The sequence below is a fragment of the Oncorhynchus mykiss genome, chromosome 26 (assembly GCF_057628025.1).
Source record: "Oncorhynchus mykiss isolate SJ-2025 chromosome 26, ASM5762802v1, whole genome shotgun sequence".
NCBI lineage: Eukaryota > Metazoa > Chordata > Actinopteri > Salmoniformes > Salmonidae > Oncorhynchus > Oncorhynchus mykiss.
The window spans coordinates 7,372,693-7,392,250 of NC_143047.1; the positions used below are offsets into that span (position 1 = coordinate 7,372,693).

At 41.7% G+C, this 19,558-nt stretch overlaps 2 protein-coding genes across 6 annotated transcripts in view; one reads left to right on the forward strand and one right to left on the reverse strand.

The window, feature by feature from the left end:
* Positions 1-3,983, reverse strand: part of LOC110506292 (putative palmitoyltransferase ZDHHC13) — a 40,782-nt gene extending 36,799 nt beyond the window's left edge. The window contains exon 1 of one of the 2 annotated variants that reach the window (XM_090221781.1): positions 3,598-3,983. In XM_090221781.1, coding sequence (XP_090077907.1) covers positions 3,598-3,732 — 135 coding nt within the window. In that variant the 5' untranslated portion in view covers positions 3,733-3,983. Of the gene's footprint in view, positions 1-3,534 lie in introns of both variants that reach the window. The other variant, XM_090221780.1, reaches the window with a different exon arrangement.
* Positions 3,984-11,026: 7,043 nt separating this feature from the next.
* LOC110506293 (tetraspanin-4) overlaps positions 11,027-19,558 on the forward strand; it is a 116,066-nt gene continuing 107,534 nt past the window's right edge. The window contains exon 1 of one of the 4 annotated variants that reach the window (XM_021585758.3): positions 11,027-11,372. Coding sequence is in view for 1 of the 4 variants with exons in the window: in XM_090221787.1 (XP_090077913.1) it covers positions 13,446-13,469 (24 nt within the window). In the remaining 3 variants the exon portion in view is untranslated. Of the gene's footprint in view, positions 11,373-13,249; positions 13,470-19,558 lie in introns of those variants that run through there. The other 3 variants (XM_090221789.1, XM_021585759.3, XM_090221787.1) reach the window with 3 other exon arrangements.

Sequence of the window (19,558 nt, forward strand, 5' to 3'; positions counted from 1 at the left end):
CCACAAGCTTCCCACAATAAGTTGAGTGAATTTTGGCCCATTCCTCCTGACAGAGCTTGTGTAACTGAGTCAGGTGTGTAGGTCTCCTTGCTCGCACATGCTTTTTCAGGTCTGCCCACAAATTTTCTATGGGATTGAGGTGAGGACTTTGTGATGGGCACTCCAATACCTTGACTTTGTTGTCCTTAAGCCATTTTGCCACAATTTTGGAAGTATGCTTGGGGTAATTGTCCATTTGGAAGACCCATTTGCGACCAAGCTTTAACTTCCTGACTGATGTCTTGAAAGGTTGCTTCAAAATATCTACATCATTTTCAATTCCTCATGATGGCATCTATTTTGTGAAGTGCACCAGTCCCTCCTGCAGCAAAGCACCCCCACAACATGATGCTGCCACCCCAGTGCTTCACGGTTGGAATGGTGTTCTTCGGTTTATAAGCCTCCCCCTTTTTCCTCCAAACATAACAGTGGTCATTATGGCCAAACAGTTATATTTTTGTTTCATCAGACCAGAAGTTATTTCTCCAAAAAGTACAATCTCTGTCCCCATGTGCAGTTGAAACCGTAGTCTGGCTTTTTTATGGCGGTTTTGGAGCCGTGGCTTCTTCCTTGCTGAATGGCCTTTCAGGTTATGTCGATATAGGACTCGTTTAACTGTGGATATAGATACTTTTGTATCTGTTTCCTCCAGCCTCTTCACAAGGTCCTTTGCTGTTTTTCTGGGATTGATTTACACTTTTCGCACACAAAGTACGTTCATCTCTAGGAGACAGTACGCGTCTCCTTCCTGAGCGGTATGACTGCTGCGTGGTCCCATGGTGTTCATACTTGCGTACTATTGTTTGTACAAATGAACGTGGTACCTTCAGGCATTTGGACATTGCTCCCAAGGATGAACCAGACTTATGGAGGTCTACAATTGTTTTCTGAGGTCTTGGCAGATTTCTTTTGATTTTCCCATGATGTCAATCAAAGAGGCACTGAGTTTGAAGGTAGGCCTTGAAATACATCCACAGGTACACCTCCAATTGACTAAAATTATGTCAATTAGCGTATCAGAAGCTTCTAAAGCCATGACATAATTTTCCAAGCTGTTGAAAGGCACAGTCAACTTAGTGTATGTAAACCTCTGACCCACTGGAATTGTGATAAAGTGAATTATAAGGGAAATAATCTGTCTGTAAACAATTATTGAAAAAATGACTTGTCATGCACAAAGTAGATGTCCTAACCGACTTGCCAAAACTATAGTTTGTTAACAAGAAATTTGTGGAGGGGTTGAAAAACGAGTTTAATGACTCCAACCTAAGTGTACGTAAACTTCCGACTTCAAATGTATTTGGAGATAGGTTCCAAGACCAGCTCCTCCCCAGAGTCACTGCTGCTACAAGACTACTGTGGAGCAGTCAGGTATTTATCATCGCTCGGTTTCAAGTTTATTCACACACAGGGTTACTCCGTTACACATGGAACAACTTCACATGGATCCACAACCACAAGCAGTACTCTCCAGGGTCCATGCAGGTTGTCATCCATGGCCATTGGCAATCTGGTCCCTGACATGAAAGCAAAGCTGCATTGTGCCACATTCAAGTTAAGGTGGAGACTTAAATTCCTGACTTTTCCTGCATGTCTTCTTTAGAGAATAGACAAAGGACAGCCCTAGCAACATTTTACTTTATGTTTCTTTGATTTAGCATTGTTTTAATATATGTATTATGATATACACTGACAAATAGCTTATGACTGTAACTGCTAAAAAATGTCCAATCTAGAGTATCATGGGTCATGGGCTGCATACATGGAGTGTGTCTGAAAGTGGGCGTGTCAACAAAAGTGGGAGTATCAGCAGAAGTGGGTGTATGGAAAGTGAATCAGCTAATTGGGCAGATTTGTTGCCACTCAAGACAGTTTTGCTAAGCATTTTAGCTAAGCCTTAACTCTTTTCCAAACCTTAATAACCTAATTTTCCTAACCTGCCATGTTAATTATCCAAACCTGCTACGCATTTTAGCTAAGCCTAATCATTTTCCTAACCTTAACCTCATTCTCCTAACCTGCCACGTTCATTTTTCCAACCTGCCATGTTAACTCTCCTAGCCTGCTACATTTTTCTTTGGGATTTGGTTGGCGGATAGCATCCAATTTTTAGGTGCATACACCGCCACCTACTGTACTGGTGTGTGAGGCCATTCACGGCCTAACTACATGAAATTCTTTGATACAGTAATACAAAATTGTGAAAAATTCAAATTGCCCTGCTAACTATTAGACCTCTCAAAAAAAATATCACAAAATAATACAACACCCAATTCCACTATTTATTTCAATCTAGTCCTACTCCAGACCAACGGTCTGAGAGAACATAACACTACCACTCAACACCCCCTGTAGCTGTTATGCAGTAAATCTTTGCAATCCCAAGTACTTCTCTGCAGCTGCCACCGCTACCACTATTTTCTGTGACTTTCCATCCATTCCTGCAGTACAATTGACAACCATGGCTATACACGCTAAAAAAGGTCCACCTTACTAAAGAACATATTCTTCCCATCACTCTCTCCTGCCTACTCACACGAATACTCTCAGGATCCATCACCCTGTACCCATCTTACTCTAACACTTTCTCACTGCTTTGGCATACAACACTTTCTGTACTACTCTGACCATGGAAACCTCAATTGGCCTTTCTCTCACCGGACACCTCCAATCTAACACACACCCCCACAACTAACACACAACTTTCTCCACAGATACCACACATTCCATCGTCTCATGCCCTCCTGCACACTTTTCACATTTAGGCATCTCCCTCCTACACATTGCTGCAACATACCCATACACTTGAAACCTAAAACCATAGTATTTTCGGAACAAAAGCTCTCACAGGATAACTAACATTTCCTACCTTGACCTTATCTGGCATATAAACTCAGCATGACAGATAATGCCTTTTCCGTTTCCCCACAATCTCCACCGGCTCTACGTCTCACCAAACGGCAGGTGTCACAGACACCGGGAATCTTCAGTTTCAACTGCTCCTCCTCAACACTTAATGCCGACCCCGTTGTAAACACCTCTCATGCCTTGTTCCAGAGAGCTAAGCAAGTCACAATTCTTGTCCCTAATCTCGTAATCAGGAGCACCCGCTCCCTCTGAGTGGAGGAAACACAGTAAATCATCATGAGTCTACTCCGAGTTACCTTCACCAACTCAACAGTTCCCAACCTCTCCTCCACCCAGCCTGACACCACATATGGGCTCCCGAGTGGCGCAGTGGTCTAAGACACTGCATCTCATTGCAAGAGGTGTCACTACAGTCCCTGGTGCGAATCCAGGCTGTATCACATCCGGCCGTGATTGGGAGTCCCATAGGGGGGTACACAATCGGCCCAGCGTCGTCCAGGTTTGGCCGGGGTAGGCCGTCATTGTAAATAAGAATTTGTTCTTAACTGACTTGCCTAGTTAAATAAAGGTAAAAAAAAAATATGTATCAGCCAAAATGCAAGGATCTAGTCTCTCTACAAATCTTACTCCCACTGGGACTGAATCATCCTTATCATCCTCGGGATGAGGCCCGAACTCGGCGGTCCTCACCGCAGGTACTTCATCCTCACTCTCGCCAGGTTCCATCTCTGAAGTACTTGGGCGTGTATCCCTCTTTTTGCACTCAATGCCAAACTTCCTCAACATACTGCTTCCCTCTACACTCAACGTCTTCTCAGCAGTCATCACTGCAACTGCCACAGTTAATTCATCCTCACTCTCGTCACGTTAAACTTCCTCCTCAAAGTCTTCCACAAGCACTTAATCTTCCATTCACTCAAAACATATTCCACTTTTCTCCTTCTTTTCTTGTCCACCGTCTTCTCCTTTACCAGATCTCCCAGAAGGCTCGTGCAATCCCCTACTCCATATTTATACATAAAATGTTCCACTTTCTTCCTTTTTTTCTTGTTCACCATTTGCAGCATGTCCCAACCTGAGCAAACTCTTCTTCTTCAGCTGCTATCTTAGTTCTCTTAGCCTGCTATATAAACATTAAGCTGAACCCCGCTGCACCCTATGGTCAGTCTAAGCAACAATGGAACGCTGATGTTACACCCATCGCTGTTGCTCCACCCACTGATGTTACACCATTGCTGTTAATCTCCCCTTTTGCAACGCCCACTTTCAGACACACTCAAGGCACGGATAAAACAATGAGCCAGATATTTCACGGGATGTATAAATGTGAAACATCCTGTTGGCATTTCCACTCACTGCTAAATATGGTGATGAGAGGAAGCCCAGGGGCCGGCAAGTGGGAGAAGATGGAGAGAGATGGATTTTGGCCTACATTCTGCACATTTTCTCATCGATGAAACATTTGATCTCCATACAGTTTTCTGTTTCCTAAATTCTAATCTGAATGACTTTAAAATGTTTCGATATGCACTGTTGGACTCAGTTAACCAGTTACCCACCTGGAAGATGGGGTATTTTGCCGTAGGACCAAATTTTTTTCAAATTCCCAACTGTCGTATGGAAGGCTACTCTCTTGGTCAGTTGTTATAGGCCTAACGTTACACTTGGAACCAACTGTATTTACACCACTAACGTTATTTATAATATTATATAACTTACTTCCTCAGAATCTCCTCATTTTCATTGTTGTTGTAAAAAGGGCTTTATAAAATCAATTTGATTCATAGGATTAAGGAGATAGGCCTGGTCAGCTACTTGGAAATGACTAGGTCTAGCCTAAATTACTTCATTTAAGTGACCCTGGCTGTCACCCAGATAGATAGTTTAGTTGGTGTGAGATGGATGTAGATATAATGCCAGAGGAGGAGGAGGTGGAGATATCCCCAGTTATCATTTGGTCTGACACTTTGATGCAGGTTATTCATATGCTGAAAATTGGTACGACACAACAAAACAAAGCCTTATTTGTGGTCTGTTAGAAGATACAAAATCAAGTGATAGGGAGATTAAAACGAATTCAACAACTGTTGGTGCTCAACTTCAAACAGCTGTAAACGTCAGGGATGCAAACTAGTCACCTTTTGGCGACCTACGTGATTCGTGTAGATCCGATGAGAAAAGTTTTTTTGAGGGGGGCTTTGGATCACTATTGGCTGTAAGAGAACGAGTGATGCCGGTTTGGAGCAATACTGGCTGTATCCAAGGCTCAGCCAATCGTTCACATAACAACAGAATGCAGCATGTGACTGAAGAGAGAAGAGACAACCGATTTGCTACAGTAGTTACAGCAACATCGCATGCTCTTGAAAGACAGCAGAGAGTGGAAAGGCAGTTTTCCAGTTACAGCTGCGTGTCCCCAGAACAATAGTGAAGATGTAAGAGAGAAGCCTGGCCACGGAGATGAGGGTGAGAAGGTGATGAAGCGTACTTCATGAGCTGTAACCGAAAAACAACAGGCATTTAGAAAGTTTGAGGTGAGGGAGAAAGTAGCATTTTTAAGAAAAACATGTCACAAATTAAGAATTTTAAAAGTAAGTGTTTATAATACCTCTTGTGGCTAAACAATGCAAGAAAAAAGAAGCTACTCCACCTGCAAGATCGTCAAAAAGATTGGATTCGAAAAGGATACAAGAGTGTTACTGTAATTTAATTATGCCAATGTGCTTTCATCAATTGAAAGCCCTTAATCTATTTTATGAGAATTTCTAAGATTTCTTGTTTGCATAAAATAGATGCAGACCAGTCTTTCAATAATAGATAATAGAATTAATTCTCGGAGCGCGCTCCCACTTAATCACGTGCAGCAGTTTATATACAGATCATGACGTCATTTCATTGCTTTAACAGAATCCCCTCCTCTCGACCGGGACAAAGTAAGGTGAAAAGTTCATTCTAACTTACTAACACACTCCCAGACAACTTTTGACCCCTCAACATTATCGATCACCACTGAACTGACAGTTTTAATTAACAGAAAACCTAGGAATGCACTCACTGCCTTATCTAAAAACCCCAGAGCTAACTTTCTGTAGGGTCAACCATAGGCTAACGACCTCATCTGTTTTCACAATCCACAACCTATTCGTTTTATTCCTAGTTGGAATGGTGTTCATTAACTTTTTATTACTCCTTGTCCGAGTATAAGTTTACTTAGTTACAATTCTATTTAAAATGGGGATATTGTTTATTCATTTATCCATAATAAATCCAACAAAGAGGCAAATGATACAGAGGAGAAGATGGTTAGCAAGATCGGTTTGAAATATCTGGTCGTTGATGCAGGAACTGTATGGTCTCTGCATGCTGAAGAGACCACCTCTATCGAAACAGATGAAACAGCCAGGATAATGGACCCACTGACTTCTCCTTAAAGGTATTGGGACCGGTTCTGAAAAGAGATTTGAACAAATCCTCGCTGAATACAGATCAGACATCCTACCACTGATAGTTGAGAAACATGTTGCCTTTAGTTCCACTGAAAAGACAATGATGTCCCTTGTGAGTCAGCATTTCTGTGGCTTACATTTGATTGATGGCTTAGTTCACCAGGAAAAGAACGACTCTTGTAATTTGGGAGAATATGATTTTAGGAGATAAAGAAGTAGGAGTCCATAGCTCCCCTAACATTGGGACAACAGAGATGGATTTTTTCCCCCTCACTTTTTTGTATGACCATTGAATTTCCTACTTGAACAATCAACATAAATAGAAACAAGATGGAGAGCAAGGCTCGGAAAGTTGTCAACTTTCTTTTCCACTGTCAAAATGAGAGAATCACGCTTTATTTACATTTGTTATGCATTTTTTCATATTCATATTTTGGTCATCCATTTTTGAGAGCTTGTTTTATCTCTATATTTTTGTTGGAGATAGAGATGTTTTCATTAGGACAAATGCACACTGGACTGCAGTGCTTTTCTATCTGCTGCAGCATGCAACCTTGCACATTACTGTAGACTTCAGGAAGAACATGCTTTAATTTGCAAAAGGTGAGTGAGCTTCATTCACTTTGAAAACGATTCACTGTTATTTTTAGCTATTTTGTTAATTCAGGTTTCATTAAACATTTTTACCATGACTATGCATTCTGTCTTTCTGCAGGCTGAGTTCCAGGTTTGTGAATTCCACCATGAGAAATTCTTATTGAGGTTGAACCAGTGACTGTGAGTACTGTATATTAGAGGTCTTCTCAGATCCAGAAATTGAAATCGGAACCGAATTGGATCTGTGAAATTCCCATCCCGACACAGGGCAGGGCGCACATTTTTTTGTGTGAAAATCAAAACCCCATCCGATTCAGGTCCGAGGTGGACCAGATCCGACTCAAAATATATCCGTGATGAGGGAGAATTGGATCCAAATCGGGTCAGGTCTGTATCGGGTATACCCATAGGTATCCGAAAGAAAAAAATGAAAAAAATGCAGCGCTTTATTGCAGCGCAACCCAGCAGAATTGTTTAGACTTGTCTGCCAGGCAGTGAACATTAATGTTTCACATGCATTTTCTGCTGTAGGCTAAACTCTAAAAGTCTAAAATAATGCAGCTTTAATATTTTCATAAATGACATCCCTAATTTAAAATGTCAACACAATTTCTAGTGAAGGGGTGTGTGGCGAAGACGCACTAGTAGGCTGCCTCTCTCTAGAATGTGCTCTCTGTCTCCCTCTAAGAGGCTGACTACACCGCTCGCGAGTGTTGTAAAATAAATGTAGAAATCTATATTATTCAATTGTTGCACCCACAGCGCTCGCGCGCGCCAACGAGCGTCTGCGTTGCCAAGCGTTAAAATAGAAGTCAGTTCTATTTGTGACGCAGATCGCGCTGCAAGTCCTGCCTCTCCCATCTCCGAAAGTCTCAACTTCACAGGAGAGTAAATTTTTTACATTTTTTATAAAAATGTGTTTTTGGGCAGAAATGCCTTCTGGGACATGTGAACTTTCATGTGTCTTAATAACAAACTTGTATGCCATATGAATAAAATGGTTCAATTACGAGCCTTGTTGGTTAAGCCACAGAACAAGAGGCAACCTTCCCACTATCCATGATTGGCTGAGATAATGAGTGGGCTGGACATGCCGAGAGAGAAGTTTTTTGCCTGGTGTGAGACAGCTGATGTGTTGTGCACTGAAGTCCACAAGGAAAGTGAAAACACATAGATAGTTGTGAGAAGGAATTACATATACAACAAGGAAAGTGATTATGCTGTTTTTATCTGGTTGCTATGAAAATTAACTGTGTTTGCGTGTGATCAGGGATGTATTCATTCTACCGATTATGTTGAAAAACATTTCTTAAACGGAAGCAAATCCATAGATGCCAAGGGAAGCCAGGCTTCCACCCAAAATTGACCAATAAAATTGTTTAAATATTTATATTTAAAAAATGTATCGTTCGTCTCTCTGTGTCTCATCATTTTTCTTCAATTTGCAAGAGGCTGAATGCATCTCACAGGAGAAAACCTATAAGTGAGCGAAACAGCGCCCTCTGTCTCTACGTGTAGGCCATGTATCTGATGCTGTCTGGTCCAACGAGTACGACATTGTTGCCGCCGGTAACATTGAAGGCAAGAGAAGCCGGCTAGCATCTGGCGTCCCCTGACAAGAAAAGTATAAAATTAGCCAATCAGCTTTGAGCTAAACTAAGCGAGCGCAATTGTGAATGGTCCTGGAGCACAAAACAAAGTGACAAGTGAAGCCAGTTGGAATCCTATCAAATCCCATTGAGAACATACGTAAATTTACAGAAAAACTTGAATTGTTGCATCTCGTTGTGTTTTTGTCCTCCGAGGGCTAGATAGCCAGCTAGCTAAAAATGTCATTTTCCAAAATTAGCCATGGATGGAAATAGGGATTTGAACTTGTGGTTGTACTTAATTCTCCATACTAGCCAATGATTATAATTCCGATTCTGATCCAACCATTAATTCATACATTGCTGTGCCCCTGGCCTGTGGATGGAAGTTCAATATGTAGCTAGATGTAGAAGGCTAGTGTTAACGAGCTAACTAGCTAACATTTTAGCCCGGTAGCCTGTCACTGTGTGACAGTGGTAGGACGTTTCGTCAACATTAAAGAGAGGAGGATGGCATTGGCTTTTCTGTACAAGTAGGGTGAGTCAACATGTTTTCTACTTGCGTGAACGTGCATAATACACACACACACACAAACACACACACACACACACACACACACACACACACACACACACACACAGAAATCAGAACCATGGACAGCAACATCATATTTAGCTTACGTTGATTGGACTAAATTGTTTTTGGTATCTTTTAGTTGTCACTGTATTAGACTAAGCGTAGGTGATTTATTTGATGATGTTGAAATGGTGCTGGAATAGTGGAGGCAGCTCCTGTTTTCTTTGCGACTTGCTGTAACTCTCTGTGGTTCAAAATCAATAGTTGTTTAGTGGTCCGAAAATGTCAAACACATGAACTTGCTTGACCATGCTGTAGGTCATGTACCCGTCCGTTACTGTACGTGCAATATGCTTTGTGGATTTCACTGGAAAGAGGTTGCTATCTGGTTTTGTGATAAAACGAAGTTGTGGTATAAGAATTTATTCTGCCACTGTGTCTTCAAATTGTCTCTGCTTTAGGCCTATAATATATATCACGGTCGCAAGGCATATGAACTAACAGGTTATAGAGCAAACAACACAATTATCACAACACATAGGTTGTAATATGGGGGGCTTGACATCCCCAGTGATTTTACCCACGCACCTCTACTGCCAATAGAATCTCTCATTTATGACTGTTGGACTAATGATTGCACCCTAAATCAGCTAGATGCAGGCAAGAGTGTGCAAGGCGGTATTTAATGTGTCACTGTCTGTCACTTTGATTACTCAAAATTCTTTCAACCTGTCTACCTACGCTGTAAACTTTCATTCATGGGCTAGGTTGTAGCAACCTCATGATGGGTACAGGGAAAATGTAGTAGACTAAACCTATCAATGTTACATTGAGCTGTGCAAATGAACGACAGTTATCCAATATGCTGTGATAGAAATAAGGCCATGCTCGTAAAAAAAATAAAATAAATCATCCTCCCTCATTTTAAACGGCACCAACCACCACTGAGGTGCTTTGCATTGTGGACAATGTAATGGGTGGAGTAAAAGGCCAGCAACACTCCGCGTTATTATTGAAACGAAACCATATATAGATTCTACAAACCCTACTGAGTATTCCCCACCCCACTTTTTTACATCGGCACAAAGAATAGTTTTTCATGTACAGTGCTATATTTGTACCATATACTGTCCAGGCACCTCATTTGACCACAGTAAAAGCCCAGCAACACTTCCTATGACCTAGTTTTTTTTGTTCAAACTCATCGGATTTGTATTCTAGGGACTCTAGTGAGTAGACTGGACCTGAGTTTTATAGACACAGAATCTATTGTTTTTCCTGTACAGTGCAATTTGTTTGTGCAATACAACAAATATACAGTAAGACTTTTCATAAACATGACATTTCAAAATCGCATCCTTTACAACAGCACCAGTAAATAAACGAGAATCATACAACGCAAATAATGATTATTAAAAAAAATATGAATTGCAGATTTTTTTTTACCAGTAGGCTTTTAGTATGCCATGATCACACCTACAGTGTTATTGCACAAAATGCTACACAGCATCATCTTGATATGTGCAACAAAAGTTCAACATTCACCTTCTGCTACCATTTCTGTGTTCACATACAGTTTGACACATATGTTCGATAAATCCAACGTATGCACCACAGAGAACGCATTGCAACTGCCTCTGCAAAGCAATGATGCAAGGCAAACGCAGAGTTCCATCAGAAATTAATTTATTTCTGGTGTATCCAAAATATTAAACCCTGTCGGTGTGATCGAGGGGTACGGGTGTGTTCATACAGGAACCAATGTGGTGCACTTAGGTGTGGCGTTAATGCAGGAACCAATGGGATGCTATAGCATACACATAGTGTTTACAGCGTACTTTTATTTTGGAGGCTAAATTTGAAAACCGGAAGTATTAATGGTGATCCAGCTAGTGTTGCTACCATGACGTCAATCAACACTTCCTGGAACGGAGTCTAGAGTAAAACAGAGTAAAACAGGGAAACAGAAATGGTGTTACCGCCACCTTCTGTACTGGAGAAGGAGCTCAATGTAAACTGATTGAAATATAGCCTATCACTATTGCGGAGTTCCAGAAACGTGTTCGCCCAACGGGAATTCAAATGTGTAGGCTACTATTTCTACAGTACTGATATATTTTAAAGCGGTTCTAGTTTTACAACGGGAACCTCACGCACAAGAGAGACAACTAGAGAGAGGGAGAGAGAGAGACTGAAAGTTAGGCTACTCACCGAGTATCCTATAGGGAGGACCATTATTGACGAGAAAAGATAGAGGTAAGCCTACATTTCCCTGGCAATATTGCTATTTTCAGCCAATTCCCAGATTACAGACCTAGCTAACATACTAATTGATGCTAATGTGCTGGGCAAACTATGTTAATTTTATATTTTCTGACACACACACACAGATAATAACTATTTATTATTATGACTGCAACTTTAATACTTTTTGGGAAGTGTTTTGGATACATGGTCATGGCAACAAGCAATTTCTTATCACCATGGCAACATCTTCAAAAACCACACCAATATCCCTTAGGAGAGTTAGCATTATAGTGGTATCTTTCCTTCACATAGGCTACTTAGGGCTACTAATTTACTAAATCAATATTTATCCAATCCCATAGCAACCACGTGATGATTCAAATTTATCTCAGGTTTTGTTTTTTTCAAATCAAAATCAAATCACATGTTATTAGTCACATGTGCTGTATACAACAAGTGTAGACCTTACAGTAAAATGCTTACTTACAAGCCCTTAACCAACAGTGCAGTTTTAAGAAAATATTTAGCAAAAAAAAAAAAGCACAATAATGAGACTATAATATACAGTGGGTAGCTGTGGAGTGAGGAACAATAATGGGTGTCAGTGAGAAACTTTCCCCTGGTTCAGGATAAAATACAGAAATAAACTTTCCCTAGAGAATAACATTTCAGAATTCCAAGTATTCCTGGAGCTGTCACCTCCCTTGTATTGGCTTTCCTTCTTTTGGAAGAGGAACATTGAGCCCCACTGACTGCCCAACTCATACCCACAGATAAAGCCAGACTGATCAGCCCTACAGTACAATTTCATTATAGGATAAGAATACTTTATGTGGTCTTACAGGCTGGTATAGGAACTTTGGATTTTTTTCTATTACAAATGTGTTAACTTCAATTCTCTACAGTGTATTCGGAAAGTATTCAGAACCCTTGACTTTTTCCACATCTTGTTACGTTACAGCCTTATTCTAATATATATATTTTTTTTTTAAATGTCCTCATCAATCTACCCACTGTACCCCATAATGACAAAGTGAAAACAGATTTCTAGAAACGTTTTCAAATGTATATAATTTTTTAAAATTTTAAATACCTTATTTACATAAGTATTCAGACCATTTGCTATGAGACTCTAAATTGAGGTCAGGTGCATCCTGTTTCCATTAATCATCCTTGAGATGTTCCTACAACTTGATTGGAGTCCACCTGTGGTAAATTCAATTGATTGGACATGATTTGGAAAGACACACACCTGTCTATATAAGGTCCCACAGTCGACAGTGCATGTCAGAGCAAAAACCAAGCCATGAGGTCGAAGGAATTGTCCATAGAGCTCTGAGACAGGATTTTGTCAATGCACAAATCTGGGGAAGGCTACCAAAACATTTCTGCAGCATTGAAGGTCCCGAAGAACACAGTGGCCTCCATCATTTTTAAATGGAAGAAGTTTGGAACCACCAAGACGCGTTCTAGAGTTGGCCATCTGTCAAACTGAGCAATCGGGGGAGAAGGGCCTTGGTCAGGGAGTTGACCAAGAACTCGATGGTCACTCTGACAGAGCTCCAGAGTTCCTCTGTGGAGATGGGAGAACCTTCCAGTAGAACAACCATCTCTGCAGCACTCCACCAATCAGGCCTTTATGTTGACCAGACTGAAGCCACTCCTCAGTAAAAGGCACATGACAGCCCGCTTGGAATGCCAAGCGTCACGTTTGGAGGAAACCTGGCACCATCCCTACGGTGAAGCGTAGAGGTGGCAGCATCATGCTGTGGGGATGTTTTTCAGCTGCAGGGACTGAGAGACTAGACAGAATTGAGGGAAAGATGAACGGAGCAAAGTACAGAAAGATCCATGATGAAAACCTGCTCCAGAGTGCTCAGGATTTCAGACTGGGGTGAAGGTTCACCTTCCAACAGGACAATGACCCTAAGCACACAGCCAACACACCGCTTCACGGCAGGTCTCTGAGTGGGCAAGCCAGGACTGAAACCCGATTGAACATCTCTGGAGTGACCTGAAAATAGCTGTGCAGCGACACTCCCCATCCAACCTGACAGAGCTTGAGACGATCTGCAGAGAAGAATGGGAAATATTCCCCACATACAGGTGTGGCAAGCTTGTATCAATTATACCCTAGAATACGGTAATCATTGCCAACGAAGTACAAAAATGTCTAAAAACTGTTTTTTTTGGTTTGTCATTATAGGGTATTGTGTGTAGATTGATGAGGGGGGAAAAAAACAATTTAATCAATTTTAGAATAAGTCGGTAATGTAACAAAATATCAAGGGGTCTGAATACTTTCCGAATGCACTGTGTGTTTTGACCAACCAACTGAGGACCATCAAAGTGACTTGTCATTCAAATCAATGTAACTCTTGTTGTTGATGTTGTATATTGCAGCAAAATGCTTAAGAACGTGTCGGTGTTATGACAACGCCGAGCTTGGTAAACGTAGTGAGGGCACAGACACCGCCTCCTCCATATGCACTCCCACGCTTCAACAGGCCAACGCGGGTGAACTGATGAACTCTGACTTCTCAGTTGGCTGTAGCCCACTGTTTACATTGACTTGCATGAGCCGAGAGCAAATGGAACAGGCATACCCCAAAGTTTTGGCCTTTTCTATTTAGCCATGTTTTTTTTCTCCTGTTGTGTTCCCTAACAAGGCCTGAACTGAAAATCAGTTTTTAACAGGAACGATAAAAAAAAGGGGAGGGGGGGGGTGGAGAAAGTAGAGGGAGTGTTTACGTTATGCTCCTGCAGCTGGTGTTGTTTTTGTCCTTGAGAGTTTTGTGGGCGACTTGTAGCTCTTGGTGTGCCAACATTCGGGTCGGGATAATTATCACAAACACTGGCTCCACTGAGGGTGAACATGCCAACCCAACTCTGTATAGTAGGAGTGTGTATGTGTGTAAAAGAGAGGGAGAAAGAGGTCATAATAAATAATACATGTTTTGTATCATCAGTTGCACACGAGGTCCAACCGAAACTTGGCTTCTGCTTTTAACCCAACCCCTCTGAATTGGAGATGTGCGGGGGGGCTTTTTGTTGTGGGGGGTTAACTGCCTTGCTCAAGAGTAGAACGACAGATGTTTCACCTCGGGATTTGAACCAGCAACCTTTTGGTTACAGGCCCAAAACTCTAACCACTAGGCTAAAGTGTGTGTGCGTGTGTGCCTGTGTGCGTGCGTGCGTGCGTGCGTGTGTGTGTGTGTTCCTGGACAATGCACAGAGAAGTCCTTTTAAGTGGAAGGAAAAATGTGTACATACAGGTGCTAGTACTAGACAGGCACTGTACTGCATACACACACTTCACAAAATGTACCATTGTGCCTCTTGTCAGGTTGGTTGTGAGATCAGATGCCGATGTGATCAAGGCCATGCTGGACCTATTTTGAAGTGTCTTTTGTTTGTTTCCTATTGTGTGGGAGAGTGCTGACGTTAAGTGGAGTGTAAAACCAAATGCCTCAACCACACACTCTTCCTCCCTCTCAGTCTCACCAACACACCCTTTACACAACAATAATCATTTGGGCAACAATGACAGCATCTGTCTCTTGCTCAGTCTCTCTTCTTTCACGCTCTCTCACTCGTTTTCAATTATATTTATTTTTTATTTCAGTGAGACTACATTGATTTACTCTTTACTGCATTTCAAACGCTGTTGTCCAGAATGTCACGAATTAATGTTTTTTTGCCAAACATTCTGTGGGAAGTTCCCTCAAAAGGAATACACTTTGCAATAGAAGGCTCATTAATATTTTGATGGTTTACATGGGGCTATTTAGACAGGGTATCAAGAGTTTATCTTGATACCCCGTAATCTGGCATAGTAGTGAGATTGAGTGCTTGTAAAGATGGCGGCTTCATTCAGTCCACAACTCAATACTCCGATGGTAAAACTCTGTCACACATGAATGTGTAATCAGCTAACTGAGGAGCTTTCTTGTAGATCTGATTGGTTTGATCAGGTGGTGTTGTGTATTCCTGGTGCATACTGTGATAATGCTCTTATGCTATATTGTATAGCGCCTTTTTAATGAGCAAAAAAACTCTTTACTGTGTGACATTAAGTATTATAACACTACAAAAAATGCTTAACACGCTGTTGTGAATTTGGGGGATAGAGCCAGGAGCTGGACTTGAACCAGGGACCTTATGCATGTCAACACAATCCACAAGCACTTTGTTGAAGAGCCTGCTCTTGATAGTCAGCAGGCCGCAGAGTGCTAGATTTAGCGACATGGTTGCTGCATTATCTATCTATTTATTGCAAATAAGTCCTTTTTAAAGACTCATTTTCCACTCCCCTTTTCACCTCATCCTCCCCACTGCTCTCCTCCAGTTTGCAAGTATTATAAATACAGCTGAAGTGTCACAGTGCAGCTAATATGACACTTCCTCATTGAACAAATATCCATTCAGGTTCAGGGTGTTTGATGTAATGATATCCTCAATTAGCTCCCAGTGTCTGTCGCACGTCGTTCGCATTTAAGCATATTATACTGAACAAAAATATAAAAAACAACATGCAACAATTTCAAAGATTTTACTGAGTTACATTTCAATTGAAATAAATTAATTAGGCCCTAATCTATAGATTTCACATGACTGGGCAGGGGTGCAGCCATGGGTGGGCCTGGGAGGGTATAGGCCCAACCACTTGGTAGCCAGGCCCAGCCAATCAGAATTTGTTTTTTGTAGAAGCACCATTTAGGCGATTACAGCTTTTTTTTATATTTTTTATTTATTTATTTATTTTCTCCCCAATTTCGTGGTATCCAATTGTTTAGTAGCTACTATCTTGTATCATCGCTACAACTCCCATACGGGCTTGGGAGAGACGAAAGTTGAAAGTCATGCGTCCTCCGATACACAACCCAACCTAGCCGCACTGCTTCTTAACACAGTGCGCATCCAACCCGGAAGCCAGCCACACCAATGTGTCGGAGGAAACACCGTGCACCTGGCAACCTTGGTTAGCGTGCACTGCGCCCGGCCCGCCACAGGAGTCGCTGGTGCGCGATGAGTCAAGAATATCCCTACCGGCCAAGCCCTCCCTAACCCGGACGACGCTGGGCCAATTGTGCGTCGCACCAGGGACATCCCGGTCGCGGCCGGTTGCAACAGAGCCTGGATGCGAACCCAGAGTCTCTGCGCCACCCGGGAGGCCAGGCGATTACAGCTTTGAGTCATTATGGGAATGTCTGTATCAGACTTGCACATCTAGATTGGGGGATTTTCTCCCATATTTCCATGCAGATTTTCTTAAGATCTGTTAAATTAAGTGGGGAGCTGCGGTGAACAGCAATCTTCAAGTCTTTCCACAGATTTTCAATGGGTTTCAAGTCTGGGCTTTGGCTGGGCCAATCAAGGATTTCACATTCTTGTTTTGAAGTCATTCCAGCATTGCTTTGGCTGTATACTTGGGGTCATTGTCCTGTTGGAACACAAATCTTTGCCCCAATCTAAGGTCGTTTGCACTCTGAAGCAGGTTCTTATCAATAATTTGCCTGTATTTGGCACCATTCATTGTTCCCTCTATCCTTACCAGTCTCACAGTCCCTGCCGCTGAAAAGCATCCCCATAGCATGATGCTGCCACCACCATGCTTCACGGTAGGGACGCTGTTAGACGGGTTTTCTCCAGACAGAGCACTTTGCATTCAGGCCAAAGAGTTACATTTTTGTCTTATCAGACCACAGATTATTTTGCCTTATGCTCTCAGAGGATTTCACTGGCCTTTTTGAAAACTCCAGGTATGCTGTCATGTGCCTGTTTCTCAGGAGTGGCTTCCGTATGGCCACTCTCCCATAAAGCCCAGATTGGTGAAGTGCTGTAGAGACTGTTCTCTGTCTGGCAGATTCTCCATCTCAGCCAAGGAACTCTGTTGTTCTGGCAGAGTGACCATTAGGTTCTTGGTCACCTCCCTGACCAAGGTCCTTCTTGCCTGGTTGGTCAGTTTGGTTGGATGGCCAGCTCTAGTCAGAGTCTGGGTAGAACCATACTTTTAAAATTTCCCAATGATGGAGACCCCTGTGCTCTTGGAAACTTTCAACACTATACATTGTTTTATACCCTTCCCCAGATATATGTCTCATCTCAGAGATCTACGGACAGTTCCTTGGACTTCGTGGTATAGTTTCTGCTCTGACATGCTCTGTCAACTGTGGGACCCTATAGACAGGTGTTTCTTACTAAATCATGTCCAAACAATTGAATTGGCCACAAGTGGACTCCTAGCAAGATGTAGTGACATCTCAAGGATGATCAAAGGAAATTGGATGCACCTGAGCTCAATTTGGAGTGCCATAGCGAAGGGGTGTGAATACTTATGTAAATGAGATACAGTATGTGCTGTCTGTCATCTGGTGCTGAATTCCAAATGGCCCAGGCGCACAAGGAAGACACAACGGACAATTCCCAAGGATCAGTCAGCCCTTCCCCCCTCTAAGGGGCCAAAATATATATCTCTCTCTACAGTATCCAGAGGACCGATTTTAATGTGATATAATAATTCTACAGCAGCCATGTCTGGTATCTATCTAAACTTGTCCTCTGAGGATAACCTTTATGCCGTCCTATATGGATGTAGGATCTCTATGGTAACTTGTATCTGTACCCGGTGGAACTCTAAATGACTCTATACAAAGGGATTTTATTGTCTTCTCGGGAATTCTGACTTATTTACGTTGGTCTCATCCCGCCACACAAGCCTTTATATGCTGTGACACTCTGTGGAGATTGGGCCTGGGTGTTCAGGTTACTGTATACTTAGTATCGTTTGATTGGCCTTCAGATGTTACCAATGGAATTAAACACCTTTGTTCGGTCTCTTATACTATATCTAGTCCACGGAGGAAGGTTGTATGATCAATTCTAATTACCTAGGCCTCTGGCCTAGTGGGCATCTCTTTGTTCATGCTTTGTCTTGTCAGTTAACCTTAGGATCTACAGTGCATTTGATAAGTATTCAGACCCCTTGACTTTTTCCACATGTTGTTACGTTACAGCCTTATTCTAAAATCGATTAATTTTTTTAAAAAAACTCATCGATCTACACACTGTACCCCATAATGACAAAGCGAAAACAGGTTTTTATCCATTTTTTCAAATTTATAAAAAATAAATACCTTATTTACATAAGCATTCAGACCTTTTGCTATTAGACTCAAAATTGAGCTCAGGTGCATCTATTTCTGTTGATCATCCTTAAGATGTTTCTACAACATGATTGGAGTCCACCTGTGGTAAATTCAATTGATTGGACATGATTTGGAAAGGCACACACATATGGTCCCACAATTGACACCTCAGGGAGGTGACCAAGAACCCGATGGTCACTCTGACAGAGCTCCAGAGTTCCTCTGTGCAGATGGGAGAACCTTCCAGAAGGACAACCACCTCTGCAGCACTCCACCAATAATGCCTTTATGGTAGAATGGCCAGACGGAAGCCACTCCTCAGTAAATGGCACATGACAGCCATTAATTTTTGCAAAGTTAAAATACTTGCTTTGATATTCGTTTCTCATGACCATTCCTTGATCTTAGCCAGCTAAATGCATAATACTTAATTGCACACGTTTTTTCTAGAATGTTAAATTTGGTCAGCTATTCAGTTTAATAGACTTTGTTGACATACACATGACATAGTCTTATCATTTAAAATGTTTTATTAGACCTTTATTTAACTGGGCAAGTCAGTTAAGAACAAATACTTATTGACAATGACGGCCTAGGAATAGTTGGTTAACTGCCTTGTTCAGAGGCAAAACGTCATTTTTTTTTTTACCTTGTCAGCTCGTAGGTCGCATGTGAGGTATACAGTGCCTTCAGAAAGTATTCACACCCCTAGACTTATTCCACGTTGTTGTTTTACAGCCTCAATACAAAATTTATCAAATAGCTTTTTTTCCTCATCTATCTATACACAGAATCCCATTAATGACAATGTGAAAACATGTTTTTAGACATTATTTGCAAATGTATTGAAAGTGAAATACAGCATATGCCAATTACCAGACACTTTTATCCAAAGTGACTTATAGACTTAATGTCTACATTTTCATATGGGTGGCCTCAGTGGGAATCAAACCGACGATCACAACTCAGCAAGTGCCGCGCTTTTCCGTCTGAGCCACACCGGACTCTATGTAGGGTACATGCAGATCACCCGTCATGAATGCGTGT